A 10,000-nucleotide genomic window follows, 5' to 3' on the forward strand; every position below is an offset into this window, starting at 1 on the left:
AGCTCTAGTACTACTAGTACTACTACTACTACTAATACTAGTACTACTACTAATACTAGTACTAATAGTAGTACTAATACTAGTACTACTATTACAGATACAGTATGGCTGGTCTAGCACCTGAGGCTAGTTATATAGGAACGGGGTCACCATTCACAACTAGGGCAATAGTTTTTCAGCCTGGACTTTTTTCCTGATCAGGTCAAATGTTTAATTGTCCTGGTCCTATTCAGTAAGGGATGAACACCGATGTTCTGTACATGACCTTTGTCTCAGCTCTTTGCGGAGTTCATTTTTTGAAGGTATTATATTATTATCTGTCCCAGAGACATCCAACTGGCCTGTATATCTGGTTTTAATGCCCATTCTAGAATGCCCTTCTAGCCAATCAGAAATGAGTATTCAACAATGCTGTGGTATAAAAACACAAACACATAACACAGTCTTGATTATCACATTTATCGAGATCACTTGTTACTGTACATGGGTATCGGGGTTATTACAGACGGCGGAACTGGGGTGATTTCATAACTTCAAGTTGGTTCAACTTTGGTTGAACTTTCCATTGAAAGTTGCTGCGCCGCGCTCCATCAGTGTAGGTTAGTCTGATTGGAAAGAGGTTATGAGATGTGACCAGAGACGGGTCATAGAACAGGAACGTTATGCAACACTCCAATTATATCCGTGTAATTATACAGTCTGATGAAGAGGAGATGAAGGTCATGATTCTCTCTACGTGTGTGTGTGTGTGTGTGTGTGTACCCCAACACAGTACCCCCACTTCTGAAGAGAGATGCCAACAAGCTTCAGATCATGCTGCAGCGTCGTAAACGTTATAAGAACCGAACCATCCTGGGATACAAGACTCTGGCCCTGGGTCTCATTGACATGGCTGAGGTACGGCGCTAACCTCTATTCCTATTTAACCTCTAATCATCCTTAGTTTAACCTATATTTTATCGATTTAACCACACCTTTACAAGTCTTACAGAAAGGTCGTTCCTCCTCGGACAAGGCTATTTACTTTACTTAGATCTATCTTTACAGTAGCAGTTGGTATTTAAAGTCTGTTTAGCCTCTAGCTAACCTCTATTCAACCTTCATTCAACCAGCTACACCTTTATCTAACCTTTAGTAAACCTCAATGTAACCACAGCGCTCTGTCACAACACTCCATGTCATTCTGACACACTCTACCCAAAGCTCTGTCAGTGTTTTTGAAGTTTAATAAAAGAGCTGCACTGTAGCTGCTGCACTGTGTGTGTGTGTGTGTGACTGCTGCCTGTGTGATAGGATGTGTAGACTTCATTAACGCAGCCAGAGTGTGACCAGACTGCAGATGGAGAGAGGGTGAGAGAGAAAGAAAGAGAGCTGACACTGATGCTGTTCTGAACACCAGCCTCTGAACAGAATATGTGGTAATCCCTCTGTTTTCTCTTTCTGTTTCCCTCTGTTTTCTATTTTTTCCTCTTACTTTCTCTCTCACTCTCTCTCTATCCTCTAATTTTCTCCCACTCACTTTCCCTCTCTTATTCCCTCATTTCATCTCTCTTTTTCACTCCCTCAATATCTTCCCTCCTTCCACCCCCCCCCCCTCTTTTCTCTGCACACCTTCCCTATCCCTTTCACTCCCATCTTTCCCTCTGTTTCCACCCCCCCCCCTCCCTATCCCATGTCCAGGTGATGCAGCACCCCAGTGAGGGGGCCCAGGTGTTGGGGCTCCACAGCCAGTTGAAGGATGCCTCTGTGCCCGTGGCGGAGGTCAGGGTCTACTCCCTCTCCAGCCAGCCCATCGACCACGAGGGACCCAAGGTCAAGATGTCTGGTAAGGGATCTATTAGTCTCTGTGTACCTGTGTTTTGTTCTCTCTCTCTCTCTCTCTGCTCCTCTCTCTCTCTTCTCCATCACTCTACTCTACTCTTTCACTCTAATCTCTCACTCTACTCCGTCACTCTACTCCATCACTCTACTCTCTCACTCTACTCATCACTCTACTCCATCGCTCTACTCCATCGCTCTATTCTCTCACTCTACTCCATCACTCTCTCACTCTACTCCATCACTCTACTCCATCACTCTACTCCATCACTCTACTCTCTCACTCTACTCTCTCACTCTACTCCATCACTCTATCACTGTACTCATCACTGTACTCCATCACTCTACTCTCTCACTCTACTCCATCACTCTATCACTGTACTCATCACTGTACTCCATCACTCTACTCTCTCACTCTACTCCATCACTCTACGCCATCTTGTTGACATCAATCTTTTATTATCTCATTCTCTCTTCCTTTTCTTAGACTTTTCCTCTCCTCCCTCCTAACCATTTATGCTTTTTCTCCCCCTCTCCGTCCCTCTCTCCTTCCCCCTCTATCACCTCTCTCTCTCCTTTCCCTCTCTCTCCAGATCGTTCTCCAGACATTGATAACTATTCTGAGGAAGAGGAGGAGAGCTACTCATCAGAACAGGAGGGCAGTGACGACCCTACCCACGGCCAGGTGTGTGTGCGTGCGCATCTTTTGTCCTGTCTTGTTTGTGAAGCAGAGATACCTGGAGCCCAGGGGAGGAAGGAGGGAGGGAGGGAGGTGAAGAGAAGAGGGGAGGGAGAAGGGAGGGAGGGAGGGAGGTGAAGAGAAGAGGGGAGGGAGAAGGGAGGGAGGTGAAGAGAAGAGGGGAGGGAGAAGGGAGGGAGAAGGGAGGGAGGTGAAGAGAAGAGGGGAGGGAGAAGGGAGGGAGGGAGGGAGGTGAAGAGAAGAGGGGAGGGAGGAGGGAGGGAGGTGAAGAGGGGAGGGAGAAGGGAGGGAGGGAGGTGAAGAGAAGAGGGGAGGGAGAAGGGAGGGAGGGAGGTGAAGAGAAGAGGGGAGGGAGAAGGGAGGGAGGTGAAGAGAAGAGGGGAGGGAGAAGGGAGGGAGGTGAAGAGAAGAGGGGAGGGAGGAGGGAGGGAGGTGAAGAGAAGAGGGAGGGAGGAGGGAGGGAGGTGAAGAGAAGAGGGGAGGGAGGAGGGAGGGAGGTGAAGAGAAGAGGGGAGGGAGGAGGGAGGGAGGGAGGTGAAGAGAAGAGGGGAGGGAGGAGGGAGGGAGGTGAAGAGAAGAGGGGAGGGAGGAGGGAGGGAGGTGAAGAGAAGAGGGGAGGGAGAAGGGAGGGAGAAGGGAGGGAGGTGAAGAGAAGAGGGGAGGGAGAAGGGAGGGAGGTGAAGAGAAGAGGGGAGGGAGGAGGGAGGGAGGTGAAGAGGGGAGGGAGAAGGGAGGGAGGGAGGTGAAGAGAAGAGGGGAGGGAGAAGGGAGGGAGGGAGGTGAAGAGAAGAGGGGAGGGAGAAGGGAGGGAGGTGAAGAGAAGAGGGGAGGAGAAGGGAGGGAGGTGAAGAGAAGAGGGGAGGGAGGAGGGAGGGAGGTGAAGAGAAGAGGGGAGGAGGAGGGAGGGAGGTGAAGAGAAGAGGGGAGGGAGGAGGGAGGGAGGTGAAGAGAAGAGGGGAGGGAGGAGGGAGGGAGGGAGGTGAAGAGAAGAGGGGAGGGAGGAGGGAGGGAGGTGAAGAGAAGAGGGGAGGGGAGGGAGGAGGGAGGAGGGAGGGAGGTGAAGAGAAGAGGGGAGGGAGAAGGGAGGGAGGTGAAGAGAAGAGGGGAGGGAGGAGGGAGGGAGGGAGGTGAAGAGAAGAGGGGAGGGAGAAGGGAGGGAGGGAGGGAGGTGAAGAGAAGAGGGGAGGGAGAAGGGAGGGAGGTGAAGAGAAGAGGGGAGGGAGAAGGGAGGGAGGGAGGTGATATATTGAGAAACAGAAGGAGAGGAGAAAAGCAGCAAACAGACAGAATGAAAAGATAAGGAGAGGGGGACAGATGAATAGAGTGAAAGGAGGGAGGGAGGTATGGAAGGGGCGACGAGTGAAGGAGAGGACTAGTGAGATGTGAAAGGATGGAGAGAAGGAGGCCATGGTTGGTAGGGTATAAATAACCTGGTGTGAGTGTGTGTCATGCTCTGAATAACTCTCCAATTCTCTCCCTCCCTCTCCCCCCCCTCCCTCGCTCTCTCTCTGTCATCTCTCTTCCCTCTCTTTCGCCCTCCCTCTCTCTCTCTCTCTGTCAGTATCTGTATGATGAAGAGGATGAGGTGAGGAAGAAGAAGCCCAGACGGAAGCTCACCTCCAATGCCTCCATCACTAGAGTGAGAAACCCTTCTATCCCTCCCTCCCTCTTTCACTACCTTCTCCTGCTCTCAAACCTCCTCTTCACCCCTCCCTCTATCCCCCTCTTTTTCCAGCCCTCCCTCTTTCACTACCTTCTCCTGCTCTCAAACCTCATCTTCACCCCTCCCTCTATCCCCCCCTCCTCCCTCTCTTCAGTCAACCTCTCCCTCTATTTTTCTCCCTTCTTAGTCCTTAATTCTGCTATCAGTCTGTTCCTCCCTTTCCTCTTCAATGTATGTAATTACATTTCCCAGGAGGCAAACAGACAATTCCAACAATTTACCTAAACACACATGCAAAAAAGCACTCCCTCACACACCCTCACACACACACACACACACACGTGCAGAATGAGGCCATGGCTGCACTAGTCACTATATGATAGAATACAGTATAAAACACCTCAACATCATTTATTCTTGCTGCAGCAGCATCTTAAATGATCTGTTCTCTATTCATGCAGGCCAGTTAATATTCATATTCATTAAAGTCTTTGTAGACAGGGTCATATTCAAAAGACACCAGACAGAAGAAAACGGACTGACAGGGAGGGACTACCTAAACTCATTCTATAAGAAACGCTTGTTTTCATTTTCTGTTAACTTTTTACTACGGTCTGCACTAATGAATAGGACCCAGGTCTATAGAGAAATGTGCTGCTGCCTGACAGTTATGCATGAACTCATGTTTCTCAGAACACTTAACTCGGGGGGGAAATAATCGTTGTCTCTTTTACAGCAACCAAACATCAAGCAGAAGTTTGTGGCCCTGCTGAAAAGGTTCAAAGTTTCTGATGAGGTAGGCATCTCGCTATCTCTCCTTCTCTTTCGCCTTCTATCTCTCTCTCTCTCTCTCTCTCTCGCTCTCTCTCTCTTTCTCTCTCGCCTTCTCTCTTTCTCTCTCTCTCTCTCTCTCTCTCTCTCTCTCTCTCTCTCTCTCTCTCTCTCTCTCTCTCTCTCTCTCTCTCTCTCTCTCTCTCTCTCTCCATGCTGGGAGTATTTGGTGCATGCTGGGAATTGTTTGAGTGAGTGCTAAGTGCGAGTGTTGTGTAGAGTTAGATATCCTGGGTTTTCTTTCGGTTTTTCCTTTTCTTGGTGATATCCTTTTTTCTTCTATGCATGATTAAGGTTATTATTTCAATTTTCTTGTTGTGGTAGAATTAAGTATATTGTTTTTCGTGTCAAAATTACCCTGATTTTGGTGGGGATGGCGGCCCGAATGGGGACGCCGTCCCTGTAACTTCGGCACGGCTTTAGGTGTGTTACTGAAGCTACTGTCACGGTGGAGGGGTTTCTGGTCGCCGTAGGAGAGAAGGTAGGATATGAGAATGTTGCTTATGCGTTACGGATGAATAAAGCGGTGGTGGTATTTCTTAAAGAAGAGCGCCTTGTTGATCGTATGGTTGAGCATGGCGTACTTCTTAAAGGAATCTTTATTCAAGTTACGCCGCTTTTTTCTCCGTCAACAAGGGTAACGATTTCGAATGTACCGCCGTTTATTCCAAATGAGCTATTGGAGCGCGAGTTATTGCGCTTTGGGAAGTTTGTAAGTTCAATTAAGGTTGTCCCGTTGGGTTGCAAACACCCGGCGTTGAAACAGGTTATGTCGTTTCGGCGACAGGTGTTTATGTTTTTGGACTCACCGGAGCAGACTTTGGAGTTATCGTTTAAAGTCAAGTATGACAAAAGACTGTATATGGCTTATGCTAGTACGGGTAGTCAACGGTGTTTTGAGTGTGGGGATGTTGGTCATAAGCGACATGCTTGCCCGAAAAGGGAGAAGGCAGAGGGAGGGGCGCAGGTGGTCCTCGTAACGCCTGGGCCCACTGATGTAGGGAGAGGTGGGCTGACAGCGGTAGAGCAGCCACAAGCATCTGTTGCTGAGGAACAAGTTGTCCGTGTTGAGGGCACAGAGTTGCAACTTGTGAAAATATTGTTGTAGAAGTTAAGGATGGATCTGAAGAGCCATTTCCTCAGACTGGTGAGGAGGTGCCCAGTATGAGTGCTGGGGTACAGGAGAGGGTTCATGTGGAGCTAATCTCCCAGGTAGTGGAGGAGATGCCCACTATGAGTGCTGGGGTACAGGGGGGGTTCATGTGGAGCTAGGCTCCCAGGTAGTGGAGGAGATGCCCACTACGAGTAATGGGGTTCAGGTGGGGCTAGTCTCCCAGGTAGTGGAGGAGATGCCTGGTACGAGTGATGGGGTGCAAGTGGGGAGTGTTGAAAGGGATGTGGTAGAGGGGAGTCAGTGGTCTGTGGCCTCAGTTGAGGAGGATCAGGAGAAGGATATGGATATCTCTCTTGATACGATATCAGCTGGTGAGGACTCAATTTACGATCTAGAGGAGTTAAATGGGTTTCTGGATCAGACTTTTGGGAAATCTGTCAAATTGGCCGATTATTTTGATGTTGAAAAGTTTGTGAGGTCAGCTGTGATGTTACAGAAGACGGTGGGGTTAGACCAGTTGAGTGAGACGAAGCGGTTTCGCTTGAGGAAATGTGTTACTGCTGTTGCAGCAGCAAAAGGTGGTGGGAAACGTGGTCAGGTTAAGAGAACATTTAAATAATGATGATGATTATGCCTCATAGGGTGTTTTATTCTCTTTGTCTGGCTTCTCTTTGGTATCTTCTGCTTTTCCTTTTAATTTTCTATATGGAGATACTAAGGGTAGGTTCTCTCTATTAATGGAGGAAGGGACAGGAATAAGAGGGCTTGGGTATTAGAAGTAATAAAACAGAAAAGGCTTAATGTAGTTTTCCTACAGGAGACACATAGTGATGAGGAAAATGAGGTTGACTGGGGTATGTGGTGGGAGGGGAAGCATATACTCAGTCATGGTACTAATTTCAGTGCTGGGGTGGCAATCTTATTTTCTTCAGGCTTAGGGGTGACTGTGGTATCTACAACAGAGATTTTTTTTAATGTTTATGCTCCTAATGAGGGTACAGAGCGTATTGTTGGTTTTGATAAAATAAAGGAAACCTTAAGACAGTGTGACCAAGAATGGTGTATGGTTTTAGGGGGGGACTGGAACTGTACAGTGGATTTTACTGTTGATCGCACCGCTGAAGAACCTCACCTGCGGTCAGCCACTTGCCTGTCTGGTCTGTTAACTGAGTTTGAGCTTTCTGATGTGTGGAGAGTAAGGAATGCAAAAGTTAGGCAGTACACATGGCTAAAAGTTAATGAAGGTCATGTCCGTGCAGCAAGGTTAGACAGGTTGTATGTATCTTAGCAATACTGTAGTAGGGTTGGAAGGTGTGACATTACTCCTGTGGGTTTCTCTGATCACCATATTGTCACTGTTGATATTCACTTGTCCTGTCCACGAAGGTCATCATCTTATTGGTATTTTAATGTTAAATTGTTACATGATGTCATGTTTTGTGAAAGGTTTTTGTTGTTTTGGGAAAAATTGAGGGTTACAAAAGGGAATTTTGAGTCCTTGAGACAATGGTGGGAGGTTGGGAAGGCCCAAATACGATTATTTTGTCAACAGTATACTGCTCTGTCTCGAATTGAAGTTAAAGAGACTATCAGGGCCCTTGAACAGGACATCAAATCTATTGAATTGAAGTTGCTCACTCAGAATGAACTTACAGGACAAGATTCTGCATGAAAGAGTGAAGGGTGCCTTGATTAGGTCTCGTTTCGCTTCCCTCAAGGATATGGATGCTCCTAGTGCTTTAAAAAAAAACCTAGGACAGTCGACATTGCAACGTAAACAGATGGTCTGCCTTCGTCTCCCTGATGGGAAGGTGACCACGGATGACAGTGAAATGCGTCAACATGCCGTGGATTTCTATTCTGCCCTCTATAAGGCGGAGGATTGTGACTCTCTGTGTACTGATCAGTTGTTACACGGTCTTCCTCAATTGGGACCTGAGCAAAGAGTCGCATTGGACTCTGACATTACACTGCAAGAGCTTTCCACAGCAGTTATGCAGCTCTCAACAGGCCGAGCCCCTGGCATTGATGGTTTACCATCTGAGTTTTATAAGCACTTTTGGGGGTCTATTGGGGATGATTTTTATGAAGTGGTGTGTGAATCTTTTCATGAGGGCTCTCTTTCTGTATCTTGTCAACGTGCGGTAATTTCACTTTTGCCAAAAAAAAGGGGGATTTGGCTCTCATAAAAAATTGGAGACCTGTTGCTTTGCTGTGTGCAGAATATAAAATTGTTTTTAAATGTCTCTCAAACAGGTTGAAAGAGTATCTGGGATTGTTGGTCCACAAGGACCAGTCCTACTGTGTACCTGATCGCTCTATTGTTGACAACTTGTTTCTAATAAGAGATGTTTTAGACATTTGTAAACTGTCTGATGTAAATGTGGGTTTACTTTCTTTGGATCAGGAGAAGGCTTTTGATCGTGTGGACCACCAGTACTTGTTTAAAACAATGAAAGCCTTTGGGTTTGGGGATGTTTTTTTGTCTTGAATGAATTTACTGTATGCTGGGGCCTCATGTATGGTGAAGGTGAGGGGTGGTTTGAGTTGCCCCATCCCTGTCCAAAGGGGCATCAGGCAGGGATGCCCAATTTCAGGGCAGTTATATAGTCTGGCGATTGAACAAATGCTTTGTTTTTTAAGAGCGAAGCTTACTGGTTTCTCTGTGCCAGGTGTAATGAAGGGTCCCACAATAGCACTGTCTGCGTATGCAGATGACGTGACAGTTTTTATTACAGGGGGTGAGGATGTTAAGGTTCTCTCAAACGCTTTAAGGGTGTATGAGGGGGCCTCCTCAGCTAGAGTCAATTGGGGAAAGAGTGAAGCGCTGTGGGCAGGCCAGCTTCAGATGGGGTCCGCTCCACGGTGACCAGGGGGGCTTCAGTGGGGCAGAGATGGGATGAAGACTTTGGGGGGTTTTCTAGGCTCCGATGTCTTTCAGAAAAAGAACTGGGAGGGTGTAGTGGAGAAAGTGTGTGCCAGACTGTCAAGATGGAAATGGGTGCTGCCCCAGCTGTCTTATAGGGTAAGGGTACAGGTAGCTAATAATCTTGCTGCCTCTACCCTGTGGCACAGACTAATGATTTTGCAGCCACCAAAGGGTCTGATACAAGAGCTTCAGAGGAACCTTGTCAATTTCTTTTGGTCTGGACAACATTGGATTAAAGCTTCAGCCCTGTACCTGCTACTGCACGAGGGTGGGCAAGGCCTGGTGGACATTTCTTCCAGGATCATGGCTTTCCGGCTTCAAGCAGCACAGAGACTGTTGTACAGTGACGGTTCTAGCTGGGTTGACACAGCCTACACATTGATGAGGAGAGCGGGCTGTTTGGGCTTAGACAAGCACCTTTTCCTCTTAAAGCTGGAGGGGGTGAGTTGCCTGGCCTGACTCCATTTTATGAGTCTGTTATGCAGGCTTGGAGAATTCTGGTCAAGACCCGTAAGGCCTGCACGCCAACAGGGATGTGGCTTTTTGAAGAGCCTCTTTTTCACAACACTGCCATCCAGTCCCGTGTTCTGGGTTCAGCTAGCATACGTTCATGCCTGTTAGGCGTGGGGTGTACTAAGCTGGGTCATCTGATGCGGAACAGGAATAGGTCGTTGGAGGAGCTGGGAGAAAGAGCGGGGATCCGATCGTCTCGCCTACTGAGGAAGGTCGTCGCTGAGGTCTGTGATTCCTTGCCAGTACTTCATCTGCAGTATGTGACTGACACTTCCAATTCTGATCGGTGGAAGGAGGGTCTGGATTATGTGTTCCCTGCTGATTGTTAGTGCTGCGGCGGGGGCATTCGAGGAGACGTGGGGATGCTGCTTTCCTTCGATACCCCGGAGCTGGGGGAGTTCAAGGAGGTGGGAAAGAAGGCCATGTACAGAA

At 48.0% G+C, this 10,000-nt stretch overlaps 1 protein-coding gene across 1 annotated transcript in view; it reads left to right on the forward strand.

The window, feature by feature from the left end:
* LOC311132420 (phosphofurin acidic cluster sorting protein 1-like) overlaps positions 1-10,000 on the forward strand; it is a 71,528-nt gene that overhangs the window by 41,092 nt on the left and 20,436 nt on the right. Inside the window, 6 exon segments of the mRNA XM_084165707.1 lie at positions 711-782; positions 785-897; positions 1,681-1,825; positions 2,412-2,503; positions 4,080-4,157; positions 4,918-4,977. Coding sequence (XP_084021833.1) covers positions 711-782; positions 785-897; positions 1,681-1,825; positions 2,412-2,503; positions 4,080-4,157; positions 4,918-4,977 — 560 coding nt within the window.

This window comes from Coregonus lavaretus (assembly GCF_964263955.1).
Source record: "Coregonus lavaretus genome assembly, chromosome: 7".
In the NCBI taxonomy this organism is placed as follows: domain Eukaryota; kingdom Metazoa; phylum Chordata; class Actinopteri; order Salmoniformes; family Salmonidae; genus Coregonus; species Coregonus lavaretus.